Source organism: Erigeron canadensis, chromosome 8 (assembly GCF_010389155.1).
Source record: "Erigeron canadensis isolate Cc75 chromosome 8, C_canadensis_v1, whole genome shotgun sequence".
Taxonomy (NCBI): Eukaryota; Viridiplantae; Streptophyta; class Magnoliopsida; order Asterales; family Asteraceae; genus Erigeron; species Erigeron canadensis.
Window position 1 is genome coordinate 40,043,598 of NC_057768.1, and position 16,519 is coordinate 40,060,116.

Below are 16,519 nucleotides of genomic sequence, written 5' to 3' on the forward strand. Positions count from 1 at the left end.
ATTTTTTTTCGAGTCTGTAATCAATGCTATGCCTAATGCCCTAATGCACCCATAATGCAATGTACTACACTATATGTCCTAAAATTAATCTTTCTAACCCTTTTACGTAATGGTTTTTAATGAATCTTATTTAACAATCATATATTTAGGGGTTTTACTTTTGAATAAAGTGGTAGCCATTTTTCTCAAATAGTCTTTGTTTCACATTATAAAACCCCCTGTCACTAAATTTTCGAAACAAATTTGAGATGGGCTCTCAAAACTTTTTCTCTGTGGTGGCCAAGAATATTGATGTCCTTGTTGGGTACTTTCATATACTCTTTTTAATATCTCTTATATTAATAAAGTAAAATTGTTATGACATCATCTTTTACTTACATGGCTTCTTAATATTTTATTACATGAATCCTTGATATATACTAATTTTGTTAATGTGATGTCATCCCCCTATTAATAAGGTTTAACTAAATTCATGTTTTTATATGTTACTCTTTTAACCCCATATTTTCAATATCTAAACAAAGTGTTATCGTTAGAGTTTTTTAAACAAAGGGTGTATGAACAAATAATATAGATAATTATGTATTTCTATTTGTAAAATTTTCAATTAGATGACCCGGGTTAAACCCGGGTTTACTTAGCTAGTATATAAAACATTTTTTACGTTTACAAAAAGATCTTACAAATTTTTGTGTTGCATCTATGATGTTCTTAGAAAATTAAACCGAGATACAATAAGTCAATACTCAATAACCCTATTAGAAGTAAACTTTTTTATTGGGTTTCTTTTTGGGCCTAACTTTGATATGTTTATTATTGGTTTGGCAGGCCCGTGATTGCTCTTGTGTATCCTTTGTAAGTACGAGTATTTCTTTTCTTCTTGTTCTTTGGAATATGTTTGAAACTTTGAATTGGTCTTATGTTTATAGTTCTCCATTCGATATTTTTCTATTTTGATTTATATTTTTCTATTTACATCAATAATAGAGGAAGCTGTTGGTGTTACCATTGTCTTATGACATTGTTAAATAATACAAATTTGTTAAATATTTTTTGTTATTTTGGGACAATTTCGTTACATAGTATTATTGGTATTTTCGTGACATGATTTCATCTACCTCAAAAAGGTTGTAATACTGTTTAGAAATTCAAAAGTTTTTTTAATTTTTTGTTACTTGGATTTTTGATGGGTTGTTTTGGTGTGATCAGATATGCTTCAATCAAGGCTATAGAGACCAGGTCTCAAACAGATGACCAACAATGGCTCACTTATTGGGTTCTCTACTCATTGATCACTCTCTTTGAGCTTACATTTTCCAAACTTCTTGAATGGTTAAGAAATATATATGCTATATTTATTGAACTTACATTATAGAACTGAACTTAGATAAATTTCAAGATTAACCATGATTTTATGGCTTGAATCTGGTAACACTTCATAATGACTTTTTATAATATATGTGACATTTTTTAGCAAACTGTCCATGTTTCAGGTTCCCAATCTGGCCATATGCTAAGCTTTTTGCTACCTGTTGGTTGGTACTGCCATACTTTAATGGAGCTGCTTATGTTTATAAGCATTTCATCAGACCATTTTACAGAAATCCACAAGTTCACATATGGTATTTACCGCGAAAAAAAAGTATTTTCAGTAAACCAGATGATGTGCTAACTGCTGCAGAGAAGTATATTGCGGAAAATGGACCCGAAGAGTTTGAAAGGCTTATAAGCAGGGTGAGTTTACCACTCCATTAATCGTGTTTTTTAGTACATGTCATTAGAATTCGTGGATAGGGTATAACAAAGTTTTCGGGTTTAATTTGTAGGCTGATAGAGAAGCAAGATCAAGGAGAGGAGGCTACACCATATTTGATGATAATTATGGATATTAATTTGCTTAATTAACATCTGTTGCAACATTATCCTTTGCAAAAGATTGCATTCCTCATAAAGTGTCTTTGTTTAGTAAGGGCAATCCCTATGTGAGAACTAAATTTGACGAGGTTATAGCAAATGTTTTGTAAGACATTATAGTTGTTGCTACTTGTTGTTTGAACTTGCATATTGCACAACATTAAATCAAAGAAAACCAGATAGTTGTGACATTTATTATACCACATAGCTATATACCAGAATAAATGTGACCATAACAAAGGTAATTAGTCAAAATATACCCAAAAACTAATTAAAATTTTCAAGTTACAAGTCTTAAGTATGATGAGTACCTGTGGATCACCTCCTATGTGCATATACTAAAAGTCTAGCATCTTTTAATTGAGAACATTTTGGGAGAAAATTTACATTTTCATTGACCGAAGACTGTACGAGATAGAAAGTAGTATATACACACACACTTAGTTCTTTCACTTCTATTTTTGTGCAAGAAATGTCATCTTTTATCTCATTTACACTTTTAGAGTTTTAGGCCCTTTCACTTGTAACATCCACTATATTATTTCCCTCTCCCTTTGACATTCAATATTTTTGTGGTACTAAAATTGAAAATCCACAAGCATATAACATGTTGAGCCAATAACCTCTATGTCAGCTTAGAAACCATTGTCAGAGTGATTAGGATACATAAGCGGATCACATTTTACTTGTGTGATGGTCGTGGGTTGTTTGTTTGAACACATTGCTCCGTTGTAGACTTGACATGCACGCTAGAAGCACTCACAAAGGTTTGTGGCTCGCGTCCTACTGAAAAAGATGACACGGTGATTAAAGACACGAATTTGAGTCAGACGTACATACACTGTGTGTTATAGTGTGAAACATAATGCCCCATGGGGCTAGTTGGGCGATATCAAGAACTTTTGACACAACTTGATCCAAAATATGGTATAGGCTCATTACAACAAAATGACCCAAGGGGCTATTGGATGATATCAAGAGCACATAATAAAAAGGATAACTAACTCAAAAGATACTTACAGCTTTCTTTCCACAATTCCACTTCTTTCAATCAACTTTTACACTTCAAGCTTATTGTCGACCTTCCTTTTATCCCTGTCATGGGTAACGGGCTCCCACAGGTGATCGGGGATCCGTTAAGTTTTATTTCTTATTCTTCTTTATGTTAGAATCTTACTTGTTAAAAATAGCCAATATTTTTTTGTAATATACTTGAGGTGAATGGAACACAAGCCTTGAGGTTGCTCAGGTCTGTTTCTTTTTTACTTTCAATTAAAACTAAACTTTTTGTAATGTAAACATATATGTATCAGCTAACATTTGCAACCCATAATTGAGCTAAAAGCTCAATGGTCATGCTGCCATTATTGTATGAACTTTTACTATCTTATGAACCAGCGCAGGAACTTGAACGACAGTACTGGAGGGGTCAAATTTTTTTTTTTTTTTTTTTTTTTTGGGGGGGGGGGGGGGGGGTTTAAAAGTTTCTCGTTTTTGCATCTATGTTTTGTTTTTGAGGGGGTAAAAATACATAAAAATTTTTATTTATCCTTAAATATAATTGCTAAATATTACCCAAAATTTTGGAGGGACTATAACCCCTTTGGTTATGGTCCTTCATATCTTCCGCCAATGTTATGAACTAATCATTAGTTAATTACATGTCATTAACAAGAGCTTTTAACTCTTTTTTTTTTCTTGTCAACAATAATTTCCCGTTAAATTCATCTAGATTAGCTATTAGTACTTTCTAGTTTTTAATAACAATACTGAAAATAGAAATATTATTATTATGTTTAGTAATATATACGGGTCAGGTATATGGGTTTGGGGCATGTCTGCATCCAAATCCGTCTCCGACCCTGAACCAGGAAAAAATATATTAAATTATTCCACACGCGGCCCAAAAAAATAGGTTTTAGGTTTTTTTGTTGTATATAGGTTATTTTGTCATCCATATCAGGTGGTTGACGCATTTAACTTTAATATGGGTCAAATAGTTTAGTTTAACCTACCGAAACTCGTTCACATTAATTTTGTAAATAAATGATTAAGTATGATGCCCACATCTTTATTGAGCAAATCTTATTATTTTGTCCTAACTTTTATTCATTCAATATATTATACCTAATATATCTATAATACCATCAACGATCGCAACAATCACAACCTCTCGTCGTATCCACTACCACCACAATCACAACCATCACACTGCCTCCTCTACCACCGTGGCCATCGCAACCCGCGGAAATGCGTCCTGTAAAGTATAAACATATGACCAATGACCAATAGTTATTTAGTGTTGTTATTAATTTTCAAATAGATAATTAAATACTCGTACCTAAAAGCAATATCAGTCTCTAAAGTCTAAACAAAGAACACCATTCGTGATCCGCCCAATAAAAACAAATCTAGCCCAAATACAAATAACCCAAACCCAGCCCAACAAAGTCATATTTTGATCCCTAATATTCTATATATAAATGAATTAGGGTTTCATAAGGCCGTCTCTACTTCAGAAGCAGTGTGTGTGCGGGGTCGCCGGAAGACAAAAAAAATCACAGTAGCCGCCGCCTGATCGACGTCGAACAACCATGGTTCACGTCAACTTCTACCGGAACTGTATATCTTCATCTCTCTTTTCTATCAACATATACATACATTCTTCTACATATTTTTTTATTTTTTAGCTCCTTATAACTGTGTATTATTTTCATTTCCACATTTTTATAGTTGTTAACTTACATCAGTTGTTGATTGGAGACTTTATATATAATACACATAAATCTGTACAATCCAATTCTAAAATTTTGAAAGTTGTGTACAGTTAGGTGTTTTTTTTGTGTGTATGTTTGGTTTTGTTGTTGATATTCAGAGTAACAGAGATTTGTCTATTTGATTTGTTTTATTTTTTGTTTTTGTTTTTGATTTGTAATACTGTGTTATGAGAAACATTCAATTGATAGTGTTACAAACTTACAATTTCATTAAGATTTCACCTTTTGATGTTTAGATTAGTTTTTTAATTTCTATTTGTATGATAATTTGAGTTATCCAGTGTGAAGAGTTTCAGGGAGACTGTAAAAGTCTAGCTTTTTCTACTGCCTTTCCTATTCTAAGTTTGCTTGTGGATTTGTAATAAGTAAATCTTTTATAAATATATTAGGCACTTTTAGTTAGTGGAAAATGTTTTCAAATTTCAATTATTCCCTTTCTAATTTTTAAGAAAATGAAAGGAGTTTTCATCTCTAGAAAACAAATGCAAATTCTGAAAACGCTTTCAAAACTAGAAAATGGAAAACAATTTGAGGGCGCATTTGGTTGTAGAAAACACCCCTTGTTTTCCATTTTTGTTTTCTAAGAAAACATGAAAATAGAAAACGCCTTCTAATAATAGTTTTCTAAGAATGTTTTCCAAGAAAACAGAAAACAATATTTTTCACTTTTCCATAGGAAACTTGAAAACATCTTTTTCTTGTTTTCCATTTTCATTTTCCATATCCTCCCCCTATCCCCTCACATCTCTAACATGTTTTCTAGTTTTCTAATTAGAACGCGTTTTCAAATTTTTTTTATTTGTTTTCTAGAAAATAAAAATCCCTTTCATTTTCTAAAAAATTAGAAAAGAAAAATTAGAAAATGTTTTCTATAACCAAACGGACCCTCGAGGTTTTCAAAATTTAGAAAATAGAAAATGAAAAATGGAAAACAATAAAAAAGTGTTTTCTAATTTTTCATAGAAAAGAAGAAAATAGTGTTTTCTGTTTTCATGGAAAACATTTTTGGAAAACAGTGATTAGAAACAAAAATGGAAAACAAAGGGTGTTTTTCCCAACTAAATGCATCCTTAGCTGTTTTCTGATACAGTTTTAAATTTTTGAAAGATGTGTACACTTAGGGGTTTTTTTTGTATGTATGTCTGCTTTTCTTGTTGATATTCAGAGTTTTATCTATTTGATATATAATATTGTGTTATGAGAAACATTTAATTGATAATGTTACTATTTCATTAAAGATATTACCTTTTGATGTTTAGATTATTTTCTATTACCTCTATTTATATGATAATTTGAGTTATTAAATTTGAAGAGTCTTAGAGAGACAGCAAAAGTATAGTTTTGTGTACTGTCTTACCTATTCTGAGGTTGTTAATGTGGATTTGTCAGAAGTAAATATTTTTAAAATATAGTAGCTGTTCTAATACCTCAAAAAATATAAAAAGTAATCTACCATATTGTTTTTAATTTTTTAATAGAGGCTTGCTTTAGGGATTTTTTTATTGGTATTTGATTTGTTGATTTAATGGCTGTTAATTTAGCCTCTTATAAAAATGTTTATTTAATGTATGGTTATGAATTTGTATGTGTGGTGATGTATTTTTAGACGTTTTATACTGATCACACTTGGTTGTTAAAATGTGGTTTAGATGGTAAGACATTTAAGAAGCCACGTCGTCCTTATGAGAAGGAACGTTTGGATGCTGAGTTGAAACTTGTTGGAGAGTACGGTCTTCGATGCAAAAGGGAGCTTTGGAGGGTGCAATATGCTCTTAGCCGCATTCGTAATGCCGCAAGAATGCTTTTGACCCTTGAGGAGAAGGACCCACGTAGGATTTTTGAAGGAGAGGCACTTATGAGGAGAATGAACAGATATGGTCTTTTGGATGAGAGTCAGAACAAGCTTGATTACGTGCTTGCTCTTACTGTTGAAAACTTTTTGGAACGTCGTCTTCAGACACTTGTTTTTAAAACTGGTATGGCTAAATCTATTCACCATGCCCGAGTTCTAATCAAGCAACGCCACATCAGGTATATTTAAGTACTCTTATTTAGGAATTAGGATCTTTTTGCTTAATTATTGATTATATTTTCTATTGGTGCAATTATATAATAATGGATCTTTCATAGTATATCTGTGTTGGATGTTGACTTAATCTTTTATGATGTCGTGGATCTTCTGTGGTTTTCATTTGAGTTGATATCGGGCTTCTACACGTTTTAGTTTGGTATTTCCTACTTATTTGTCTTGGGTGTTTAATCTTTATGTTTCTATATTTGTTATGATTACTGATTTTGGTAAACAGTTGTAAAATAGTTTCCAATGGTTATGTGTTTATTGTGAAAATGTTAATATCACATTCACATATGTGCTTCAATCTGTGTTGGGCCTGTTTAGTGTTTTTACATCATGATTTGTTGGTTGTCAGGGTTGGAAGGCAGGTGGTCAATGTGCCATCTTTTATGGTGAGGGTGGACAGCCAAAAGCATATTGATTTCTCACTCACTAGTCCATTTGGTGGTGGTCGTCCTGGAAGAGTGAAACGAAAGAACCAAAAGGCAGCCGCAAAGAAAGCCGCTGGTGGGGCTGCTGAAGATGACGATGAAGAGTGAGCTTGCCCTGTTGGTTCTGAACTTTGATGACTTTTGCAGTTGTGAGGCCTAATGAGTATTTATTATTGTCATAATATCTGGTTGTAGGAAGTTTTGGATGTTTTGCGAAGCTTTATGTTACTATTTTACATGTTTCTTTGTGGAACTAGTTATGAACTTATGATAGATTATTTTCTGGAGTTGCTGGTTTTCTGTGATTTATTATTCTGTCATTGTTGGTGGTTTCCAAACTGTTTAATGTTTTGTAAATTCTATATGCGTTTCTAAAACATTTGTAGCGATTGTCATGATTCTAATTTCAGAAAATTTATACTCGGGTCATGTGACTTTTCAGAAAGTTTCATCTAAGTGAAGAACTAAAGGGCATTATCCATATGAAATAGGTTTTTAAGATTGATAAGAACATGGTTACACATCACAATTAGTTAGCAGGAAGTTAAATTGCTTTAAGCGATCAATTCAAAACAGTTGAAGAATAACAGCAGTCAAGCATGCTTATTTGTTAGATATCCAATCAGTTTTGTCAACTGCATTGCAACTTCATAGGTCTCATAAGAGGTACAACCATGGGATTCATGATGAAAAATAGTTATTTTCAAGCTGTTAGTGATTTGTATAATGATAAAGTCAGATAAATGACAAGTACTTTTCTTAATATACCTTCATGGCTTCATGGTTAGAGGAGTTTTTGTTTCTTAGACTTGTGATTTGAAGAGTCATTTAGACAAACTTAAGTTTGGTTATTGGGTTTTGTGCTTATCAAATGGCATTTTATAGTTGAAGTTTCTTTGTTTTATGGCTTGTTTTGGTAATATTGTGTCCAATGTTATTTTGATGATTGAATAGTCCTTGTTTCATCCGCATCTAACTTTGCACCTTTAAGTTATGACCATGTAAGGAAATACGTGCAGTAATTCTGTAATGTGGCGGTTTTTTCGAGTGTCGTCAAATGTGTTTTAGAAGAAGCCTAGTCACTATAAAAGGAACACTGGCATTCAGAGTTGAAGCTTGCTGGAAAGTATGTATCGTCTATGTTGGACATAGATACTCTTATGACGAAGATTAATGAAAGGTATGATTTGGTACTTGTAATAATGTAATCTGAGTTTTTTGCGTATGGGTTTCAATTTTCAAGTTATATTAGGATAGTGTCAATGTGATGGCTATAACAAGATTGATTGATATATATAAATTGTGATATATGTTATACGGCTCTAGAGTGATTTTAATAGATATATGGATGGTTACAGACCAATAGAACTTGGTTTAGTGAGGTAGCTTTTATTACAGTTCCCATCAACTTGGTTGGCTTTGCTCATTATCTTAAACCATTGAAGCATTATTAGTGATTTGTTCTGGATTTTTTTTTCTTTATCATATATGACCATCACTTGCAATTAAGGTTGTTAATGCTGAGTGCTTTTACCATGCTACATTATATAGTTACCAGGTTTGGAAGGCAGGTCATGAATGCGCGTTCCTTCACGGTGTGAGCACGCAGAGAAGCACTATGTATTTTCACCCACAGCTAGCCCTTTCGGGGTGGCAGACCTGCAAAGGTTGCTGGTGGGGATGATGACGATGAGGATAAAGAAGAATGAGGTAACTTAGCTCGTTCTGAATTCGTTATATCGTCGTGAGCAGAGGCGGAGGGAGGGGAGGGGCAGGGGGTGCTGAGCCCCTGCCAATAAGCCCAATTGTAATGAAACTTTTTCAGCCCATAATCACTAATTAGTTGTCTAGCCACCCCTAATGTGCCTTTCAACAAAATAGAACCAACGAGAAGAGAGGCAGCGAAAATTTTCACAACAATCAACGGTTTCCTTTCTTTGATTCTTTCCTTTTTTCTTTGTTCTTTAATCAATTATGTATATCCTTCATTAGATTACTTCGATTTCATTACTATTATGATAAACAATATTGTAAATAATTGTGCGGGGTTTTATTTGTTACTTGAGATGACGTAGTAGTAATTAATATGAACAAGACATTCATAAACATAAGCAAAATTGGTTGTAGATAACATTTAACAAATCTAAGCAAGTTTCTTTGAAAATCGATGAAATCATCGGATATATGATTCGTTATAAGTACTATTATATACCATATATAAGCCCCCCTCAACTTATAATCCTGGCTCCGCCTCTGGTCATGAGTCTTACGAGTATTTGTTAAAATCATGGAAATTGTTTGAAAGAAGTTTTAGATGGTTCGTTGACTAATTTGTGAACTGTTTGATACATTAACTTTCCTAACACCACAAGTCCACAACTATAGTTAAAGATTTCCAAATTTTCATACAAGTTGCTAACATATATGAAATAGAGCCGTTGAGTCTCTCTAGTCTCTCTCTAGACATCAGAGCTCTAGGTTTGAGATCCCGGTTTTTCTTTTCTGGGAAAGTCGTTGAGAATATTTTTTCAAGGGTAAAACCCTAGGCTGGGGTCCTTTTGGAAGAAGTTTTTCTACTTTTGCATAGGGATAAGTTTATTTACATTATACCTTCCCCAAACCCGGCTTTTGCCAGATTGGGTACCGTTTCCGTTGCTAAAATATATGAGACATGATGACGTACCCCATTGGGAATGAAGCAATAATCTTCGTTCTTATAAAGAGTCTTGGTATAGTATAAAGCTTTTGTCTCTAGACAAGGGCTACCTTAGGGAAATTCGCTAGCCTTTGTCATATTTATACACGAAACCTTACGTTGGTCACATCATCAGTTAAGAAAGTGTTATCCTGAATCTCCAATGAATACTTTGGATCTGATATAAAAGGAAGTTACACATAGCCCTTCCATATATCAAAGCATATCAATTACTTAATTGGGGATTAGATCGTATCTAAAATAGTTATTATTCACAATAAAAAAGAGGATTGCAACAACCTTATCTTTCTCTTCAAGTTTTGGAACCGGCTATAAAAGAGGACGATTTACATGTTGCATTCTCATTCCATTGATCCTAGTTTCATACACACTTATATTGATATCAAACACTTATTCTCAAGTGTGAGGTGATTTGCAGGGATTATATCATCTGCGTCCACTCTAACGGTGTAATTAGTGAATGTGTATGAAGTACTCAACCAATCAACTAGGTTTCTATGTGGAAACTCATATTTGGCAAAAGTTAGTAAGGAGTTATATTATAATTTATAGGAGGATTATAAGGCAACTAATGAAAGCTAGCCGGATACTGTCACGTGAATTCATCGGATTTTCTTAAACTGTGATACATGCATAGTTAGTTTTGTAAAGTTCAGTTGTCATGTTTTTGTTTTGATATAAGGTAGTCATGTATGCGTAGATTGTATTACTTTTATCATGAACTGGCAAATGATTTATTAGCTTATTTGGTACCATTAATGATCACTTATTACAAGATTCTTTTAGTTACTCAAGTTTACTCGATCAATTTAGCATCCCATTATAGTACAATTGTATACAAAGCCCCCAGTCCTTTTCCGGCCTAGCAGTGTCCACTCTGGGGGACCTTTGCTAGGAAGCCATGAATATATCTCCAGGTGAGTGTCTCCATCTCTTCTAGGGCCACCAAGGATGATTAGACGCTCCCCACATCCCCGGAACGCTATCCCCCACCCCTCCGTATGATCTATCCTGTCAGGCAACCTCCCAATAGTCACCCATTCATTACTCTTCTTCTTATACAATTTAAGCTCCATTGCTTCATAATCCGCGGCATATAATTCATTTTCAACTACTGCAAGCAATGGTGGGGCCATTGAACCCGTGCCGCCGCCAGGTGACATATTTGGAATTTCAGTCCAAGTTTTGGCATCAAAATTATACTCTTCCCCACAAGTCAATGCTTTCTTATACTCTTGGGCGCCGCCACCAGCTCCTCCAATAACATAGAACTTTCCATCCATATATACCCCGGAACTCATTTTCCGGGGCTTAAGCAGGCTAGGAAGCGTCGTCCAATTGCCAGTCTCGCTATCATAGCTCTCTACAGTGTCCACTATTCTTCCAGCTCTATCAACGCCACCTGCAAAGAATGCTTTAGTTTTTACACTGGCAGACCCAAACAAGCATCTAGGTACATTCATTGGCCGCCCTGCCAACCATGAATTTGTCTGTATGCTACATTGGTAAATACCGGGCCCAAGCATATCATTCCCCAAAACCAAGAGCTGCGTACCCACCGCGATGGATTCTTTATCAGAAAAATCGAAACATGGATCGTTTGTAATTAAAGGCGGCATAGGGATCCATTTCCTGCTAATGGGATCGAAACCCTCCCAACTGCATTTCTGGTTGCAAGAAAAATGAACCCAGTTTTCGACAACATCTAGACGCCTTCTTTCCTTGTAGAGATCCCCGCCTCTCACAAGTTCACGAAAGCTCCGGTTCAATGTTGCTACACACCCGTAGGTGTACCTAGGGCAGTGAGCGAGACTCTGGACAGTGAGGTCTCGTCCTAGGGTATCGATCAAAGTATTATTATTGTTGTTGTTGGCTTTGGGCTTCTTGGAACCGGATGAAGATAATGGAAGATCTTGTAACATGTTTTCTTTGGTATTATTCAAGTCCATGATCGATGAATTAAGAATGCTAGCTAGCTAGGAACAAATTGAACTTGGATATATCGAATTATCGATCACTGTATTTTGCTAGATCACCGGCCTGCAATTAATTCATAAACAAGATTTTACATGTTAATGAGTAATATTATATCATGTTAATGAATTAACCATGTATATAATACTGAATCCATGTCCATCTTTATTTTCATTTTACATATTAAGAATGTACGTTACGAGAAATGATCATGAGTATTAAATTTGTATACAATGGTCTTTATAATATATACATAGGCAAAAGAAAAAATAAAATAAAAATGAAGATATACATTAATTAAATTAACACCGAAGGTAATGTAGTTGAAAAAGGTATTATATTTTTCTCACATGGATAATAAATGGAAAATGATATATTTAAACAAAATGGGTAATATATATAGTATGAATTATTAAAAGTTTTGAATGGGTAACAAAATTAATTAATCTATAAATGCAGTTCATCAAAGAAAAATTGAAATGAAATTCATAAAAATTTATACCTGAAACACCAAACACAAAAATAAAATTAGAACATGTATTATTTTCATTGAAAATAAATAAATATATAAATTATGTTTACTTAATTGAACGGAATATGACTTACCAATTCAGCCAGAACAAAGCTAGCTAGCTAGAACCCAAAATGTGTAGAGTTTTATTCAAGATAAGAAAAGCTTTTTCTAATTTAATTGTATTTGTCAGTCTCTACCCTTTTTAAAAATTAGACAAGGTTTAGAGAGAAAGTGGTGAATTTTCTATTTTTTATGAGCATAGAAATGATGAATTAATATGTATAATGCAAGAATAAAGAATAGAGGGGGTTAATTTATAATCGTGAAGTAGTAAGACTTTTTTTCATTGCCTATGTAATATAAATGTGTCACATTTATTCCTTACTATTTATAGATAAAATAGCAATATATCGGTGATGACTGCCACTTTTTAAAAAAAAGTTAACTTACATATATCGTCATATAGTTAATTTTTGTTGACAATTTTTTTTTTGTTTTTTTTTTTAACAACTAATCAGTATTCGACAGTGGACACTTCACTGTATAATAGTGAAGCTCGTCACATACTCTAGACTACGAGATGTAAACCATAAACCGTTACAGGTGATTCACAAGAAAAACCCCAAGACATGTCACTTTAGAGAATCGAACTCATAACTTGAGGCAACTCAAAGATGACAATATTATATTCAGATATTCAAATAAATTTAACTAAGAAAAATTTATTTTGGCATACCTTTTACAAGTCAAACCATACTTGTACAAATGTCATTTTCTTTATATATACTAGCACCATATCTGTGCAATGCGGTGGTGGTCATGACGGCAACAGTGTGGTGGTGGAGGCGACTATTGGTGGCGGAGATGATGTTGAGTGGTGTAGATAATTGATGTAAAAGTAATTGATTTAAAGTGTTTAATGGAGATATTTTAAAAGATAAATAATAGTTAATGTAATTTAATCATTAATGTTAAAGAGATAATGTATATGAAAATATTTTAATGGATGTTAGATGAAAATACTACATATGTTTTAACACTTTTCCAAACTAAAGTGTTGTTTTTCTATTAAAATAGTATAGATGATATTTTGTTTTTTTCTATTTATGAGTGCATGACGATTTGTTGTCCTTTTATGAGAAAGAAAAAGAAAAAAGAAAGGAACTGTCTAATGACATCTTTTACGGGTTTTGGATCATAATATTTTGAAGGAGTATGAGAAAGGTTAAGATGTAAATAAAGCTTACCTCTATTTCCAGGTTGTATATAAATGGTAGAAAAATGTCCTTGGCACTTTTCAAGATATGAGGATCGAACCTCTAAACTCTGTCTCTAGAGACAAAGTGTTTATCACATGCAATGACTTTTTTTTCCCACTTATGAATTGTCTAATTAATAAATAAAAGGTAAATTAAATAGATCGTTCGTGTGTTTTCGTACTTTTGAAATCTGAGAATTTAATTACAAGCCTTGTGATTGCCGTTTTCTCTCAATTACATCCTTTTGCGCATTTGAACGAAAAATATCAACTATAAGTACATGCTTCAGACAAAAAAACAAGGACATCGGCGAAATTGGAAATAAATACCAACTACAATAACTTAATTGAGACAAATCGAGAATCACGAGAATTTCCTAATATAATTAGATTTTTGGAGAAATGAAAACTGAAAAAAGCAACAAAGTATGTGGACGATTCATGTAAAAAAATGATAATGGGAGAAACCCTAATTCCGGTACTACAATTGGATAATCATCGACTCACCCCGTATGAGTCATGTGATGCCGATATTGTATCTCCATCCTAATCCTTACATGATTTGGGCACCCGAATGATCAAACCGACACCTTTAGACCTTCAAATGTTAGCCTATGCTTCATTGGTACAGGCATGGTTGTAAAACTCGGCCGATACAGCCGAGTCTTGAGAATCGGCTTGTATATCGGCCATCTGACGATATGAGTTTGTGAGACTCGGTATGAAAATCGGCCAAGGTGTATGACTCGGGTCAACTTGGTCAAGACTCGGTCGGATCGGTCAAGACTCGGCTAGATCGGATCGGTCAACCAAAGTCAAACCTTTTTTTTAAGCTTTTATTAACTATCTTATTGTTTATAGACAATTATGTTTAAGTTGAAAAATCATGTTATGTTTAAGTTTGAAGTTTTGTATATATTTTTAATTTTTTGTTATATATAATTTCAAATACTATTATTTTATACATAAAAAACCCACTATTTACCGATCCACTTCCGATCCAATTTTTAAAAAATCATGTCTCCCCTCCCCCCCCCCCCCCCCCAACCCGATCCTGATTCTCGAGTTCCACAACCTTGAGTACAGGTACTTTAAAAGAGTTGTTTTTTGCGCCAAGCAAAGTTCTAAATATAATTTGCCATAATGATTTCATGAAAACACTATGTATAAAGTAAATGATTACTCAACAGCGATCAGGCCTTTCACTAATTAGTTAATATGAACGTATATACTTCAATAAAAATTTTGCTAGAATATACAATAAAAATACATATCTTGATGCTTAACTAATATCGCTAAATAAATGAGGCAAAAATCGTTTCAAATGTACAAAGTTTGTTGTTAATGTAGTTAGAATCTAGATAACAAAAATGATTACATGCATTAAAACAAATTGGCATCTTATTTTGCACGGGCCGAAACCCGGCCCTTGAAGGTTCTAGTCGTGTTGGTCACGGTTTTTGGCATCACCCAAACCGGCCGGACCAACACGTGACCCACGAATGCAACAAAAACTTGACCCGTGACCTGACCCGTTAGGGCTTCAAGCGGGTCGGTTCGCAGGTTTACGGGTCATTTGCATCACATCCATTATCTATAATATAACTAAAAGGGGGATTGAGGTATACTTGGCACCCTTAATCCCCGTCCTTTAGCCTAATACTCCCTCCTTATTAATCTTCAATTTTTATAATAGTTATTTAATATAAACTAGTAGACTTTTAATAAAAAAATCTTTAGTATTGTTATATATATACACCACTTAAAAAAAACCTTCACATATTCTCAACCCTAAAAAAAACCCTACGGCCAAAAAAGCTACGATCGACTAGCAAATTTTTTTTTATTTATATATTTTGTTCATATTTAATCATTATTATTATTTAACATTGAATTCTTATGTTATTGTTATTATTATCTCTTTTTATTTAACTAAAGTAAAAAAAAAGGTATAATGAAATTAATATTTATATGTAGTTAATTTTTATACGTTTCTTCTTTAGCTTTCGTATTTATTAAGTTGTGATATTTGTCATACACTTTTTGTTTCACAATTATTATAAGATATATATATATATATCTTAAGAGTACTCGTCCTATAGACGGGCCTGAGCACTATTATATATAGGATAATGATAAATCAACCTAATTGGTGTACCTAAAGATGTGCCTAATTGTAAGATGGTGACATGTGAAAAACCAGGGGGCAAGATTAGGAAAGAGAATTAGTGGAATCCACATGTCAAATTCTTAAGGTCTTAGGTATATCTTTAAGCACACCAATTAGGTTGATTAATCATTTTTCATATATATATATATATATATATATATATATATATATATATGTTAATGGTAAAATGAAACAACTATTAACATAAATTAAATAAGATAGAATTAGAGAGTGACACTTGTCAACTAGGTTTAATAATAAACATAATATCATAAGGGTAGTTTAGGCATTAATTATAGTGTTTTTTCCTCTCCTATTATTATTATTATTAATTTATTATAAATATTATGAAAAAATAAAATTACATCAAATTAAAAACTAAAATTTCATCAGCTTATTTATACTCCTCCCGTCCCATTTTAGTTGTGCTATTTTGACTGATCGTCTTTTCTTCCGACTTTGACCGTAAATATTTTTGTTTGTGTTATATATTAGTTGATGAAAGTTATATCAATGAAAAGTACATTTAAAATTCAATCAATTTCTATATGTTATATCAAGTATTATATAGTACAAACAAATATATTCACGTTCATAATTGAGATAAAAAGACTCAAAATGTCAAAATAAGACAATTAATATGGGACAGAGGGAGTAATTTCTTATCCCGGCTCACCTTTACATCTTTATT

General features: G+C 32.9%; 3 protein-coding genes across 3 annotated transcripts; 2 read left to right on the forward strand and 1 right to left on the reverse strand.

The window, feature by feature from the left end:
* Nucleotides 1-248: 248 nt before the first annotated feature.
* On the forward strand, nucleotides 249-2,028 carry LOC122580425 (HVA22-like protein a). The gene is made up of 5 exons (XM_043752693.1): nucleotides 249-304; nucleotides 829-855; nucleotides 1,210-1,332; nucleotides 1,494-1,734; nucleotides 1,827-2,028. The coding sequence occupies exons 1-5, from the start codon at nucleotides 249-251 to the stop codon at nucleotides 1,890-1,892; spliced, it is 513 nt and encodes a 170-aa protein (XP_043608628.1). The 3' UTR covers nucleotides 1,893-2,028.
* A 2,387-nt stretch (nucleotides 2,029-4,415) lies between these two features.
* On the forward strand, nucleotides 4,416-7,483 carry LOC122611256 (40S ribosomal protein S9-2). The gene is made up of 3 exons (XM_043784250.1): nucleotides 4,416-4,536; nucleotides 6,341-6,722; nucleotides 7,121-7,483. Exons 1-3 carry the CDS (start codon nucleotides 4,509-4,511, stop codon nucleotides 7,302-7,304), a joined length of 594 nt encoding a protein of 197 aa, XP_043640185.1. The 5' UTR covers nucleotides 4,416-4,508; the 3' UTR covers nucleotides 7,305-7,483.
* Nucleotides 7,484-10,721: 3,238 nt separating this feature from the next.
* On the reverse strand, nucleotides 10,722-11,861 carry LOC122610828 (F-box/kelch-repeat protein SKIP11-like). The gene has a single exon (XM_043783785.1). The coding sequence runs from the start codon at nucleotides 11,859-11,861 to the stop codon at nucleotides 10,722-10,724; it is 1,140 nt and encodes a 379-aa protein (XP_043639720.1).
* Nucleotides 11,862-16,519: the final 4,658 nt, after the last annotated feature.

Bases quoted from the DNA above. Each gene is read 5' to 3' on its own strand.
- LOC122580425 (XM_043752693.1), top strand. From the start codon at position 249: ATGGGCTCTCAAAACTTTTTCTCTGTGGTGGCCAAGAATATTGATGTC. The intron at 1,333-1,493 runs GTTAAGAAATAT...TCCATGTTTCAG, and splicing joins TTTTCCAAACTTCTTGAATG to GTTCCCAATCTGGCCATATG. The intron at 1,735-1,826 runs GTGAGTTTACCA...TTTAATTTGTAG, and splicing joins TTGAAAGGCTTATAAGCAGG to GCTGATAGAGAAGCAAGATC.
- LOC122611256 (XM_043784250.1), top strand. From the start codon at position 4,509: ATGGTTCACGTCAACTTCTACCGGAACT. The intron at 4,537-6,340 runs GTATATCTTCAT...AATGTGGTTTAG, and splicing joins CGTCAACTTCTACCGGAACT to ATGGTAAGACATTTAAGAAG. The intron at 6,723-7,120 runs GTATATTTAAGT...GTTGGTTGTCAG, and splicing joins ATCAAGCAACGCCACATCAG to GGTTGGAAGGCAGGTGGTCA.
- LOC122610828 (XM_043783785.1), bottom strand. From the start codon at position 11,861: ATGGACTTGAATAATACCAAAGAAAACATGTTACAAGATCTTCCATTA.